Here is a 16,250-nt window from a genome sequence, read left to right as displayed (position 1 = left end):
TGGTACCTATCATTACTAATTTTAATTTATAACTAATGCACTGCCCATTTTATTTTTTGACCTCTGGGCCATAAGTTCTTGGGGGCTCCTCTTAATTCAGTGCCAGGGACAGAACCTAGGAGAGCACTTGCATAGAGAGCACGCACCACCCCGACCCTCTGAGCTATTTCCCAGACCAAAAACTAATTTTAAAATTTAGTATTAGTGAAGATGATTTAAGTAATTTTTGTTTGTATAATGTCTGGGGATCACGCCTGATGGTGCTCAGGGCTTGCTCACTCTTGTCTCTGCACTCAAGGGTCACTCTGGGTGGGATCCAGAGACCATGTGGGATTGCTGGGGATCAAACCTGGGTCAACTGTGTTCAAGGCAAGTGCCCTACCTGCTCTGGCCCCAGTTTAAGGAAACTGGTAGTTCTAAGCAATATCATGCATCTGGAAGATACTGAATGTTGCTAATATGAAGCACACTTAAATAGTATTGGTCCGGAGAGATATTAAAAAGGTTAAAGTGCTTGCCTTGCATTCGGCAGATGCCGGTTTGATTCGAGACCCTGAGTACTGCCAGAGGTGACCCTTGAGCACAGAGCCAGGAGTAAACCCAGGGAATCACAGGGCATGGTCCTAACCACCTCCTACAATAAGCTTAGAAAAGAATATTCACTCACAATTTAAAATGCTGCTCTTAAAAAAATGTATCGTTCTCCTTGGTTATTGTAAACTGAAAGGATCACTATTCATCAAAGGAAGCATGAGAACCACAGAACTTGTTCAGAATGAGACATGTAAATTATTGTGAAATATTAAGAAAATAAATAACTTCTTTAAGGCATAACCGCAGAAAGACAAAAATGTAAATAAATTTTACCTTATTTCAAAAAACATTATATATGTATATATTATTTAAAATATACATTTAAATTTAAATTATTTTAAATACATATTTAAATTCGACAGAGCCTGGCAAGCTACCCGTGCATATTGGATATGTCAAAAACAGTAACAATAAGTCTCTCAATGAGAGACATTACTGGTGCCCACTCAAACAAATCGATGAGCAACAGGATGACACTGACACTGACTGACTGACATATTTAAATTAAAATTATTTAAAATACATATTTAAAATAAAATTTCATAACAGGTAGAGTTCTATTCAGAAAAAAAAGCATGCAAATAAATGTTTAAATTTTTACATAAAACCATATGGTTTTTATTTTACTAGCTTCCGTCATTACCAGCATCATTTCACAGACAGCAGAACTCAGTCAAGAGACACTTCCATTATCCTGATTCTTGCATCACTTGTACCTGGGGGAAGTTTTCTCTGATATTAGACCTTTGGTTTTCCTTTTCTTCTACCTCTGCTGTTTTTCCTTCTTAATTGAGTGTGCCTTTTCTTTGTACCTCTGTCTTTCTTTGCCCATGCCTGCTTTATTGCCTCTGGACACATTATGACTTGGTTCCTAAGAAAGCACTTAACTGCCCTCCTTGTTTCTTCTCTCATCACTCTCTCTTGATCTCCCAGATTATTTTCAAGAAGGTTTTTATAGGATACAGTTTATTCACATTAAAATTCATTGATAGAGCTACAGCAAATAACATCAATAACAGTGAGTTGAAATGTTGATGTTGCCAGTGCATCTCAAAAGGGCATTTCAGAGCGAAAGGGAAGAAAATCAGAGAAAGGAAAGGGGGAAATAACACTGGATGAAACACAAGCACCGAGAGAAGGAGTTACAATGTAGGAAGGAAAATGAGGGGCTGACAAAAATGGTCCCATTGCCTCCCTGCTTGATGATATATGAACATATTACAGGAAAAGTCAAACTGGACCAAAATATGGTGGAGTTGGGAATGCCTCCATTCTGTTCAAGAACATCTAAGATGTGCTTCTACTTCCTACATTGGCCACCTGCCCATCATTCTCCCTTCAGCTCTTAAGTAGACAGACTCTCATTCTCTTAATATTCTCTTAAATAGGCATCTCTCCCAGTGTCACCTTTCTTACCACTAATGAAATTGTCTCCTTTTTATCTTGGTCTTCAACCTCAATTAATCAGATCCTAAACTAAATATTTACTCTTCCTTGCAGAAGGTAAACAAGCGAAACTGTTAGAATTTTTTTTTCAAAAACATAAATGATCTGAAAAATTGGAATATAAGCAATTGCTTTATGGATATTCATCAATGAATACCTACTTCTCTAGTAGAATGACAGATTTTTCTCTGTGATCCCAGTATAGCAAGAGTCTTTTGTAATGACAATTACAATAACTGAAATACTTTATCCACACATGTCCATTTTTTTCCTCAGGTTTAATTTTTTTCCCTTTGCCTGAGATGCCTCCTTGTGTTATAAATCTATGAATAGTATCATAAATCTCAGAATTATTTATTAATTGTAATGATTTTTCTTCCTTCCCCTAATGACAATAAATTTGAGCAGAATAAAATTATACATATATACACATATATGTATATATATATAGCTTTGTCAATATTTTTGAGGACTTAAAAATTCCATATGACTTCTAATTTCTTTAATTAATTGATCAAAAATGTCTCTGGGTTATTGATTATAGTACAAAAGAGTAATATGAGTGATTCACATTTTTTTATCTTTAGAATATTTGTCAAAAGTTGAATGATAGTGATTCATTTTCTGCAAAACATTGCATTTCTCATCCATGTTGGAGTCAAGCAGGGCAACAAGTAATTACCTGATTATGTATTCCCTGGGCCACAGATATCAAAGTTTCCAACCTTCATGTGAGAATTAAATATTGGCATGTGGTAACATTTCAATTTCACAACTGAGTTCTGCCTACGGAGATCTAAGTCACAAATCACTCCAGGTTGGGAAAGGGAATCTAATTTTAATATTTCCCTTGAATAATCAGAGCTGACACATTTTTGTCCACTGTCAGCAATGAAAACTTCAGATTCTAGTCATTTTTTAAAAGACATATAAAACTTTTGAGAGAATAGGCCTATTGTTCAGTCACAATATTTTTAGTTTTTGTTCTTTTTAATGAAGATTTCGATTGTCTATGTGCACACAAACAATTTAGTTTTGTCCTCAGATCTTCATTTTAGAAGTTCACTAAAACAGTTGTTCTAGCTCTAAACAATAAAGAAAGAAAATAAAGAAACTGTTGTTAAAAAAATAAATAAATAATTCCATTTGGAGAAATTCCCCAGGGGGCAGGGACATAACTCAAGGGCTGGAGTGAAAGCTATGTATCTATAACAGGCATTGATTCTGACCTTTTAGATTCCCAGAGGATCACCTGGAACAACCCCCTACAATGTACTGGAAGTAACCCCTGAGCAATGCTATATGTGAATCCTGACCAAAAATAAATAAATAAATAAATAAATAAATGAAAACAAAGGCTTAGTTAGATAAATAGACTTAGATTGGATAAATATCAGGATTAGCATTTCACTTACTGTGGTAAATAATAAAATGATAAACAAATAATAAAAAAGTTGAATAAAAAAATAAGTGAAAAATAATACAAAGAGCACTTTTCTTGATACCTGACCTAGGAACAAATGCTTAACTCTTTCCTCCCCTCATGGCTAGTAAATATTCTGTTTTAAATACCTAGATCTTATTAAATAATTGAATACTTTTGACAATCTGAATTAAATATTACCATATTTGGTCTATTTATAATATAATATTTAATCCTGAAAAAATAAGATAAGCATTTTCTCATGATACGTATATTATCTCTTATTCAATAATAATATCAAATGGAGATTTGTCATTGTTGTCATGATTGCAAAAAATTTTATAATGGAGTTATTTAACTTATTCTTTGATTTATAGCTTCAATTTAGAATCTTTAACTGTATTAATATACTGTCACATTATTTGCAGAAAGAAGGAAGAACATACTGATAACAGTAAAATTGAACTCATTTTCATCTGCCATATATTTTATTTCAATTTGCTGTATCCTTTCTAAGTAGCTATGATTTTTTTCACATGAACTGTGGGTAGGGGCTTGGGACACAGTCAGCCATGCTCTCTTTTCTATACTCGGGGAATCCTGTGGTGCCAGGAATTTAACCAGGGTCAGCTGAACTCAAGGCAAGTACCTTAATCCCTGTTCTATCCCTGGTCTACTACCAGGATCGTTATGTCAATCTTCAAAGAAATGTGTGAAACTCACTCAATGAAGTAGACTTCACCCTTTTCTGTATAGGCCATTTCCCAGTTATCCGGCAATGGATCTGTTTCCTCATTATCTTCAGGTTTAGTTGGCTTTGTATCATCCATTTGCTCTTTAAGCTCCTCAGGTTGACTATACACTGGTGCAGGATAAGGCTGGGAGGGTGTCTCCCCTGAGGCACCTGCACTCTTATCTTCAGGTTCACTGGATTCTACAAGAGAACAAGAGCATGTGTTTAATTCCTCCAGCCAAAATACTTTCTGAATGAGTGCAAGTAAGCTTCATCAGGAAATCTACACTCTGAAGGCTAATGGGAAGAGCATCATTGCACAAAGCTTGAAAACAAAACTAAGTCTATAAAAGTTTACCTTTCACTCATAATTTCTGTTTATCCTTCAGCTAATTATTACTCATCACAGAATCCAAATACCATTCCACAAAACCAGTGTGGTAAGTAGAAGAATGAGCCACCTTATGCTGTCCAAGTCTTAGTCCCTGAGCCATGTGAAAGTTGTCTTACATGGTAAAAGAGCACTTGAAGTTCTGATTAAATTCAGGACGAGAGGATGTTCTCTTGGATTGTTCAGATGGGCTCAATGTAGTCACAAAGTAATTTTAATTTTAATTTCCTCTTAAAAGTAAGAGGAAATCAGAAGACAAGGAAAGTGAGAGGCAGACGGGGCTAATGAAAGACCCTAAATGGTGCATTTTTTGTTCCATATTTTTATGTTTGTTTGCTTGGCTTGTTTTGGAGGCCATAACTGGCGTGTTCAACTGCTTCTCCTACTCACTCTTTGAGGGGTCACTTAGAGCAATGTTCAGTGGACCATGTAGAGCTGGGGATCAAACGCAGACCTCCTGCATGCAACATATGGTCCAACCCCTTACGATACCTTTTCATTCCTGTTGCTGGATATGGAGGTAGAGATGGAAAGCAACAACATGCCAAGAAACATGGGTAATCTCTAGAAAACTGGCCATGCAAAGGAACTCACTATCCCTTTGAGCTTTCAGTAAGAAACTCAGTCCTTCCTGGCACCTTATCTTTAAGCTATGTCCCAATTCTAAATTTTAAAATGTGGTATCATGTGGTTGCATCATTTAGGTCATTAAGATAGTGAGTGATCTTCACACAGCAGCAATGTGAAATGAACACAACAGAGCAAAAAAAAGAAAAGAAAAGCAAACATAGTTACTAATAATTTTATATTTGTGTGTTTGGTTAGCTGGGTTGGGGGCCATAGAGTTGAGGGAAACAACTGGAGTAAAAATTCCAAAGTCTAGTATTAAAAAGATGATGTGGCAGCACCTACACTGAATGCGGATGATTTTAAATAGCAATAGAAGAGTGTCATATCTTTCATCTGTATTTTTTTGACAGTGCAATTATTTTTTAATTGAATCACCATAAGAAACAGTTACAAGCTTTCATTTTTGAGTTTCAATCATACAATTATCAAACACCCATCCCTCCACCAGTGCATGGTCCACCACCAATGTTCCCAGTATACCCCCACTTTCTAACCCGCCCCCTGCTTCCATAGCAGACAATTTCCCCCATACTCTCTCTCTCCTTTCGGGCATAATGGTTTGCAATACAGATACTAAGAGGTTATCATGTTTGGTCTTTTATATACTTTGAGCACACATCTCACATCTCGAATGATTACTCTAACCATCATTGTCTTAGTGATCCCTACTCTATTTCAGCTACCTTCTCCCCTAGCTCATGAGACAGGCTTTCAACTATGGGGCAATATTACTGGCCCTTGTGTCTACTGTCCTTGGGTCTTAGTCTCATGTTATGTTATTCTATATTCCACAAATGAGTGCAGTCCTGCAATGTCTGTCCCTCTCTTTCTGACTCATTTCACTTAGCATGATACGCTCCATCTTGATGTTTTAAATATTCTCTCTCTGGTTCTTGCTATTTTGATTACAATGTGTATTGGTAATTTTCTGTTTGAATTTGTTTTATTTGGTGCTGTTTGGGCCTCTTATAAATGGACTGAATGGTAACAGAAAATTAAGGAATCACTTAAAGATACATTCAAGTAGCTCAAAGAAGAATTTATCCAGAATATGAATGAAATCATACAAATGGAATTGAAGAAGACAAAGAACATAGTAGCAAGTCACAGTAACAGAATTCTGAACACTAAGAAATATGTCAGTGAACCTGAGGACAAAATTTAAGCCATCAACAATAAGGAAGAGGCAAAAGAAAATAGATAGAAAGAAATAGAGGAAAACAAAGGTATTTAATGGACAAAAGCAAGAGGAATAATCTTCGAATTATAGGAGAGGACCAAGAGAAAGGAGAAAAACTTTAGAAGGTAAAGTAACTCAGAACATACCCAGTTTCTGGAGGGAGATTTCATCTGTATTTTTGAAAACTTGGGTAAACAGGGTAATATCAGTAGTAGCTTGGGTGTGTGAAGAGCATATGACCTCACTTTGTTCAGGACCTACTTCTGGCTTTGTGCTCAGAGATCACTCTTAAGTCAGCATGGAGGATCATATGTGGAGCTAGGGATAAAACTGGGATCTCCTGTATTAAACACAAATGCCTTCATCTCTGTACCATCTCTCCAACCCAGTAAAACTTCTTTAAATTTAAAAAAATCTTAAATCTTAAATTCATAAAATATAATGCCTAGAAATCCAAGTAATTCACTCAAAATATTATTAAATTGCTCAGGCAGGTAAAAGTCCCTCTTATTTTTAAATTAGAAACTGTGATTTACAATACTTTGAATGATAGAGTCCCATTCACAAAAAGAAAGTCATTTTGAAAATGCAAAAGTTCCAAAAGAACTTCTATCCAGGAGCCCTACATGAGAATAAGACTCAAAGAATTATTCTATGACTGCACTCAGTTGTGGAATATAAAATAAAATAATTTCAGACTAACACCCAAGGATAGTAGAGACAAGGGCCAGGAAAATTGCCTCACAGTGAACCCTGCCTCAGGAGCTGGGGGAGAGGGCATTTGGGATAGAGAAGGGATCGTTAAGTCAATGATGGTTAGAGGGATCGCTCAGGATGGGAGATGTGTGCTGAAAGTAGAGAAAGGACCAAACATTATGACCTTTCAGTATCTGTACTGCAAAACATAATGCCCAGAAATAGAGAGTAAGAGGGCAATTGTCTGCCATAGAGGCAGGGAGTGGGGTATGGGGTGGGGTGGCAGGAGGGATACTGGGGACATTGATGGTGGAAAATGTACACTGGTGGAGGGTTGGGTTTTGATTATTCTATGACTGAAACTCAATCATGAAAGCTTTGTAACTGATCTCACAGTGATTCACTAAAAAAATAAAAATAAATATAAAAAATAAGAATAAAAATTTAAAATAAATATAGATAAATAAATATAAAAATACCTCCCCCCAAATTATTCTACATAATAAGATAATGTAATCAGACTGGGATCTCAAGAAAGGCATAAAAGAAGAAATTGGAAATTAAAAAGAAATAAATATTACCTAGATTTCAAATGTACATAGAGAGGATGATGGCATTTTTGGATATTTATAAGATGTGTTAAGGGGAGATTGGTGAATGAGAACAAACATATTGTTAGGATAATCTAATATTAACCTGGATTTTAAACCATATCATAGGGAAGCTCAGGTTAGAGAAGGACAATATGAGCTTAAGTTATACGGGAGAATACAGATATTTTTAAAGCTTCATTAGAAGATTTATCAGAGATATGCAATGAGTTACATTTAGCGGCTAATTTTTTTTTTTTTGCTTTTTGGGTCACACCTGGCGAATGTACAGGGGTTACTCCTGGCTCTGCACTCAGGAATTATTCCTGGCGGTGCTCAGGGGACCATAAGGGATGCTGGGAATCGAACGCGGGTCAGCCGCGTGCAAGGCAAAGGCCCTACCGGCTGTGCTATCGCTCCAGCCCCAGTGGCTGAATTTTTTAATGTGATGGTATAATTAGGGAAATATTTTGGTCAAGAAATATACTTCACTTTGTATAATAGAAATATTAAAATGGCCTTAAATTCATATGTTCTCTGAGCTAAACACGTTTATTTTTTTTTCTGATCTAACTTCTCTGACATTTAAAACATATCATGAGATTTATTTATCTAAGACTAGTAGATTAGGTTCTCCTTAAAAAAAAGATGTTTTCTTGGGGTAAATAAAAAAAAAACAACAGAGAAGTTCTGGCAAGGTAAGATGGTGGCTGGGAAGAAATTCCAAGGGAATTATTATTCTCATAACTCTAAATATTAGTAGAGATTATTTAAATGATTAAGGTGAATATCATCATCATATCAATATCAGTTGCTTGGATTAATTTATTCTATATGCATCAATCTTTGTATTTTTAGAAATGAGATAGCACAGAACACTTTCTAAGCTTTCATTACTTTATAATTAAAAAATAATTTCTGAAAATAATATGATCCTAAGTAATGTAGTCTCCCTGCGGATTCCTTATATATTTATCTTTGTAAATTTTGTAGGAAAACTTCAATAAGAAAGGAGACCATTGCCCTCTTTAGACTGACTGTCTTTGCTGCCCCATATTATAATGTGTAATTACTAATATGTGGAACACACTCATTTCAGGTTTTTCAAAAACATTATGTTGCATTTCAAATTTAAAAGGCAGGGGCATTCAATTATATTCAGAGCATGCCCTGTAATAATAAGATTCCAATGTTTCATGTTTCTAGAAACCTATAAGAACTGTAGTAAAGTCCTTGTCCTACATGTCAAAATAAGCAGGTAAAGAATACTGATGCTAAGCGATCATGGAAAGTGGGCACGCCCTCAGCCCAGATAAGATCCGGAGCTGCTGAGTGTGAAATGGACCCTCTGCTCCTAAAGACTATGATCCCAGAGGTCTTCTAACCCATTTTGGCACCAGAGTGGCTTCTTACAGAAATGCACCTAGACTGTGAGTTGTGCTACAAGTCCATGCTGCCTAGGGATGGATTTTTCCTCTCCACCCTCTTTTTCTGTGCAGAAAATGGTGGCGGTAGCAATATCCACGTGGCTAGAGCCACCTTCTAAGACTCCAACTCAGAGGTATGATTTTTGCAGTTTTGTGGCTCATAAGCGATCATGGGAAGCGGGCATTACCAACAGGCCCTCGGCCCAGATAAGATCCGGAGCTGCTGAGCACAAAACGGACCCTCTGCTCCTAAAGGCAATGATTCCAGAGGTCTTCTAACCCATTTTGGCACCCAGAGTGGCTTCTTACAGAAATGCATCTAGACTGTGAACTGAGCTAAAATATCAAAAATCCAAAACGAGTTCATAAAGTCTTCATTCTCAGCAATGAAAAGAAATTATTAAATGATGCCTTTTCAGCAGGCCTGATTGTTGGGGAAAAATTCCAAACAATAATAGTGAGTTCTCTATTGAAATATTGAATGTATTCAAAGTATAGAGAGAATAAAGTGAAGATCATTAGCTACTTAGGTGGAGGCTGGGTGGGAGGGGGATATTTTGGGGTTCTTGTTGGTGGAACATGTGCACTGGTGAAGGGATGGGGGTTCAATAATTATATGACTGAGAATTAAACCTGAAAGCTTTGTAATTTTTTCACGGTGATTCAATAAGATAAAAACTTAAAAATAAAAAAAAACTGATGCTCTGTTTGCATGGTTTCACTAAAACTCTATGGCATCATGTACTGAGGCTAGAATGATAAGCAAAAGAGGCCTGATTTCTGTTCTCAAAATACTCAAAATAAGTCAAAATAGAACATTTTTCAAACCTGTTGCAGATTAATTTTTTTGTTCCTTCCAACGTCAGTCCTTCATTGTTGCTGATGTTGGGATGGCCAGGATTGTGTATATGGCTGGTTAGACAAGCATAAGGTTGTGTTGGCACTGGTACTCTCTGAGGTTGACACTCTATCAATTGTGGTGTTTGCACACATGCTTGCCAGGGCTCACACTCCTAGCTGAAGCACCAGTTATAGTGTGTCGCTTGTCATGGGTTACTGTAGTGCTCATATGCATGTTCACTAGAGGTCATACTCCATGGCTGTGGTGCTCACATGTGGTGCTCACAAGTCACTGCATTATTCTTCCAGGCAAAGATGTGCAGTCTTTAATTTTCTGTTTATTTATTTATTTATTTATCTGATTTTGGAGCCCACCATGGTGCTCAGAACTTACGACTGACTCTATACTCAGGGATCACTCCTGGTGAGCCTCAGGGAACCACCCTGGATCAGGGTGCTAGGAATCAAACCTGGGTTGACCACGTGCAAGGCAAGTGCTCTCCCTGCTGTACTATCACTCCAGCTTGTAAATAGTTTTCTGTGTAACAAATGTGGCTAAAGAAAATACCCATATTATTTCACTTAATCTCATAGGCAGAATCAAGGAAAGCCTTGACCATCAAATCTAACAAATCTGATGGCAGACAAAGAAGTCAGAGGTTTCTGTCAAGGAAGCTAAGGACAGAAAAAAATAGAAAACAGCAAGAAATGGAATAAGCTGATCTTAGATGAGCATGTTCAGGACTTGGGGTTTTATGTTGAGAAAAATAAAAAATATATTTGATGTATATAATCAAGAAGATGAAAAAGTTAGATTTTCAGCTCCACAAAGATCCCCTAAATATTCTGGGGTTTGAGGATGGCTACAATAGAGATAAACAGACTACCGGGAATATATTTTTGTGTTACAGACAAAAGGAAGGAGTGGCATGGCCAGGGAAAGGGATATAGCTTTGAGCACACAGAGTTAGAGGCGCATGTCAGACTCACAATAGAGATGTCACATTGAAGAGCTCTTGGCTGGAAAAATTCAACTTGAAAGGCAACAGCATATGGACAGAGTGTGTTATAGTGTAAGTCACAGGAGTAAATGAAATTGCCCAGAGAGAAGTCAACAAGTGTGAACAAGAATGCCTAAGGCAGCTGGCTGAGGAACGCCAACACACTTAACAGCCAGTGAGTGAATAAACAGGAAAAAGCAGGCAGGGAAGAAACAGGAAAACCAGTGAGATTTCATGTCAAAGAGGCCAGGAAAACAGCAATGAGGAGGAAGTACAGAACTTTAATCAAAGTTTTGAAATAGCCCAAGAGAAAAGGCCATAAAATCCACTGGATTTATGCCATGGAGGTCACCATTGAAATTAGCTACCAGTTATGGTAGCAATTATTGTAGAGTAATGGATAGACCAGGTTGGAATAGATTAGAGGATTAAAAGAAAACACAGGGGCTGGAGCAATAGCACAGCGACTAGGGCGTTTGCCTTGCACATGGCCGACCTGGGTTCGATTCCCAGCATCTCATATGGTCCCCTGAGGACCGCCAGGAGTGGTTTCTAAGTGCAGAGCCAGTAGTAACCCCTGTGCATTGCCAGGTGTGACCCAAAAAGCAAAAGAAAGAAAGAAAGAAAGAAAGAAAGGAAGAAAGAAAGAAAGAAAGAAAGAAAGAAAGAAAGAAAGAAAGAAAGAAAGAAAGAAAGAAAGAAAGAAAGAAGGAAGGAAGGAAGGAAGGAAGGAAGGAAGGAAGGAAGGAAGGAAGGAAGGAAGGAAGGAAGGAAAGAAAGAAAGAAAGAAAGAAAGAAAGAAAGAAAGAAAGAAAGAAAGAAAGAAAGAAAGAAAGAAAGAAAGAAAGAAAGAAAGAAAGAAAAGAAAACACAGAATATATTGAATGGAAATTGATATGGAAAGGTTATCTATGAGCAAACATTTTCAAGAGAAACAAAAAACTTGAAGGAAAAAACTGTAGCCTACAATAATATCTATGATATGCTAGAGGTTACTGAGTCAAATGATCTGAGTTACTCTAACTCATTTGTTTATTCCTTTGTTTCTTATTTTCAGTCATTATTTTAATAAATATAAAGTTAATGTTTAAAACAAAACATTCCCTCATTTCCTACTGATAAATTTTGATCTAGGGATATAGTATTTGATGAGACTCAAAGGCTGCTTGCTGCTGAAAGCAACAACAGGCCAATTTACTACCAACAGCACTGAACCAGGCTGACGTCTGTTGTTGGGGTAGAGTTTATTTCTGGAAGAGCTGTGTAACATTAAGAGGAATAAAGAGAGAAGCTGAGCCAATCAGGCACAAAATTACCCTTCTGAGACATATCACTCAAATAAGTTTCTCCAACTCTTTCTTTACACAGAAACAGCTCAGTGGCCAGAGGAGTGCAAATGAACTGCCCTCTTTGATACGAGGGGATGAGTTTAGGAGAGTTAGTACTCTTCTACCCCAGCTCTGGGTAAATTTCAAGGTATGATCAAAATGATTTATTAAGTAGTTCATGTCCATAATTTTCTAGAGAAGATATATAGCACACAGAAATAAGATTACCTAGGATAGTTCTCTAAGAAACCCCAATATTTATGAATCAGTGAGCAGAAGAACTGAACTTGCATTTTCACTAGGAAAATGGTTTTAATTAAGCATTTTTAGAGAGCTTACTAAATACCAAATGCTAGTCTCTTCGGTGGGCTGTTGAGGAAAATATGGTCAATACACATAATAGGTAAGAGAAATAGCACAGCCGACAGAGTGCTTGCCTTGCATGCAGCCAAACCCTGTTCAATCTGTAGCACCCCATATGGTCTCCTGAGCACTACAAAAAGTGATCTCTGATCAGAGAGCCAGAGTTATACCCAAGTACCACTGAGTGTTGTTGAAAAATGAAAAGGAAAGGGAAGGGGCAGAGGAAGGGGTGGGGTGGGGTGGGGCCAGAAGAGGAGGAGAGAGGAGAGTAGAGGAAGGAGTGGAGGGGAGAGGCGGTAAGACATGGGAGAGAGGGGAGGGAAGAAAAGGGAATATCAGATCAAAGATTTCATGTAACCATGCTTTCTCTGGAGATACAAAGGAATCTGTCCCTGGTTTCTGCTAGCTAGCTGCAATAGCTCCCTGATTTTGTCACTTATTTTCAACCCTCACCTAACAGGACATGCCTAGTCCCATCTTATCTTTCACAGGACACAAGTCACAATTTCTGAGAGACCCACCCTCGTCCAGTATAACTTCATCTCAGTCAATTTCATTCACAATGACTCTATTTCCAAATAAGCTCATATACTGAGATTCTGATAGTTTGAATTTCAACATGTGCATTTTGGGGACAAATGATTGGACTCATTCTCTAGTATACTGTGTCAGTTCTTGCAATCCATTGACCATATTTAACCTATCTGGAACTAGAGGGATTTTGTTTGTTTATTTAGTGTTGGAGTCCATACTTGGCTGTACTGCTGACTTTGCTCTCAGGAATCACTCCTGGTGGGACTCAGAATGCCATGAGGGGTACCGTGGATCAAACTTAGGTCAGTCGAGTGCAAGGCGAGTGTCCTCTGGCTCTACTATATCTCCAGTCCCAAGGAACTATGTGTTTATGTTTCAGGTTGCATAATGTTTCTCCTTATTTCACTAAGGTGAAAAAGGTGATCATACTACATGTAAGTAAAGCAATTAGGTCTTTCTGATTATGACTGTTATTTTTCAAAATAAAATATGCTAAATTCTATGTAAATAATTGGAAAATACAGTGAAAAACAAAATAAATTTCTTAAAATGGCTATTTTTAGAGGAATTTTCAGTTTATAGGAAAATTGAAAGGACAATTACTTCATATATGCTCCTTGCCACCACCCTGACATACCGACCAGTATTATTACTGTTTTCTACTGTACTCAAAGCCCAAAGTTTACATTTGCCTTTACTCTTGGAGATGAGCCTTTGTGGTTTAGACAGATGTGTAAATAATGTTGTTCATTCATCACTAATATATCCTAGAGACTGGTTTCACCACCCAAAAAATGGCTCTGTGCTTTGCCTCTTCATCTCTCTTTCCCATGAACTACTGGAAATCACAGATTTTTTTTTTTTACTATTTCCAGATATGAGGTCTTTTTAGGATGTCAGAGAATGGATGCCCTTTTCAGATTGTCTCTCTTCATTTAGTCATTTGCCTTTATATTTGCTTGATAATTTTTCATGGCTTTGTAGCTCTTTTCTTTTTTAGTACTAGATAATTGTCCACTATCTATGGGTACCATTACAACATTTTCTATTGATAAAATTGAACAGGAAATAACAGAATTATATGTTAATCAAGACATGTGTATAGCTTTTCCAGCTAGGAGCCCATCTCCTCCCACAGAGGTAACATTGGAAAATCTCTGGTTAGAGAAGCCTTACACAATATAAAATCATGATTAAGGAAAAAAGAGTCAATAACCAGTGCTTGTTTAAATTTTTTTTATGGTGTGAAGCTATTTTTTGATTAGAAAGTAGTCATGTAGAATTGGCTTTCTTGACTTTAAGAGTGTTTCTCAGGATGGTTTTATTATTAAATCTAAAAGTAGATTCTTGAATATATAAATGTAATTTTTTCCTAAGAAGCTTGCATTGAATGGAAACAAAGAACATGAGAACTGCTTGCTATTCAGTAGGAAATATGCCACTTGAAAGGGCCGAGAGATAGGACAGAGAGGGCCAACATCTATGGGGAGGGAAGCATTCAACCAAGAAGAGAAGATGCTTCTGAGAGATGAGAAAGTGTTCTGCATGAGACCCTATCAGCAATTGTACTGTAAATCCCATTGCAAAAATGAGTTTAAAATAAAAGTGCCTCTCATAAAAGCAGGGTGGGAAGCAAATGCGAGGGGGGGGGCGGGGGTACGCGGGGGAGAAGGGCACTATTAATGGAGGGAAGTGGACACACTGGAGAACAGATCGTTGTTGCGACAATGTGTGCCTGAAACTCAATCATGACTAATTTTGTAATTTCATGGTGATTAGATTTTAAAAATTTGTTTTAAAAAAAGAATGTACACTAAAAACAAATGAAAAAAATCCTTGCTGTTAAAGTGAATGACTTTATTAAATGCTGGTATTCTTTAGCATTTGCAGGTCATTTAGATGCTATTGAAGAGTACTTTGGGATTTTTTTTTAATGTTGTTGCTGCTGTTGCTTTGCATTAGCAATAAAAAGAAAGAGCATTCAATAAAGAAAGAACATTTTTGTTTGTTTTGGGCTTTCCCAGTGGTGTTGGAGGCCACCATTAGGGCTATACCAAGAAGGAAAGATTTCATTTTAAAGAAATACAAAGAAAAGAAAAAAAAAAGAAAGAAAGAAAAACAATGATGAGAACTGCTTCCCTTTGACCAGGAATAATGAATTTCTTACAAAGTCTAACAAAACATTAAGAAAAAACAAAACAAATTGATAATATAACCATTTGTTTCAGTTTGTTTTGTTTTGTTTGGGGGCCACACCCAACTGTACTCCGGGATTACTCCTGGCTCTGTGTTCAGGGATCACTCCCAGCATACTTGGGTGCACAACTAGGAAAAAACAGAATGCTATGGTCTGGAATGTTCTCCTCTACTTTTGTTGAAGAAAAATTAGAGAACATGACAAAATCTCATCAACACTAAAGAAGAAAGCTGATTTTAACTCTGAGTCGTTTTTCTTCTTTGGCATGGTGTCTGCACATAATTAACATTACATTTTGTAACGGACATATTTGGTAATGAGAGAAAATTACAAAGAATTTGTTCCTTTTGCTAGATAGGAAATTATCAATTTTATTTCTTTCAACTGCCATAATATTTGAATATTCAAATTTAGTTTTTACCTAGTGGGAAAGCTCTTTGATTGAAATTTCTAATGGCTACCTGACAAATTTCAATCATTCATCTTATTTTTTCCTTGTCTTCATATTGCTACTTAAAAGTAAAAATATATAGAAAACATATATAGCTGAGGGGCAAAACCCTGGGAACTTATTTATAGCTGATAAAGAAAGTAGAAACCAATTTCTTTAAATATTATATTAAGTATAGCAATTCTCAGTTAGCTCTAAATAAGTGTCACAAGAAGCTTTGGAACATAATTAAGGCAGTTATGATGTCAGAATGCCTGGGTTTGTAGATTTGTATCTGTCCCTTACAATGTGATGTTGAGGCCTTGGATATCCTGATTTCCTGATACACCATGGGGATAATAGCTATTATTCCCATTAAAAGTATTTGTGACCTGTATCTAAATATCTTGCATGGCAGAGCCTGGCAAGCTACCCGTGACATATTCA

The 16,250-nt window shown here is 36.8% G+C and overlaps 1 protein-coding gene across 11 annotated transcripts in view; it reads right to left on the bottom strand.

The window, feature by feature from the left end:
* MAGI2 (membrane associated guanylate kinase, WW and PDZ domain containing 2) overlaps positions 1-16,250 on the bottom strand; it is a 1,445,467-nt gene that overhangs the window by 485,512 nt on the left and 943,705 nt on the right. For all 11 annotated transcript variants that reach the window (XM_055133467.1, XM_055133407.1, XM_055133431.1 and 8 more), the window contains one exon: positions 4,187-4,397. In XM_055133467.1, the coding sequence (XP_054989442.1) occupies positions 4,187-4,397 (211 nt within the window). The remainder of the gene's footprint in view (positions 1-4,186; positions 4,398-16,250) is intronic.

This window comes from Sorex araneus, chromosome 1, assembly GCF_027595985.1.
Source record: "Sorex araneus isolate mSorAra2 chromosome 1, mSorAra2.pri, whole genome shotgun sequence".
NCBI classification, from domain to species: Eukaryota; Metazoa; Chordata; class Mammalia; order Eulipotyphla; family Soricidae; genus Sorex; species Sorex araneus.
This window is presented reverse-complemented; position numbering and strand designations above follow the sequence as displayed.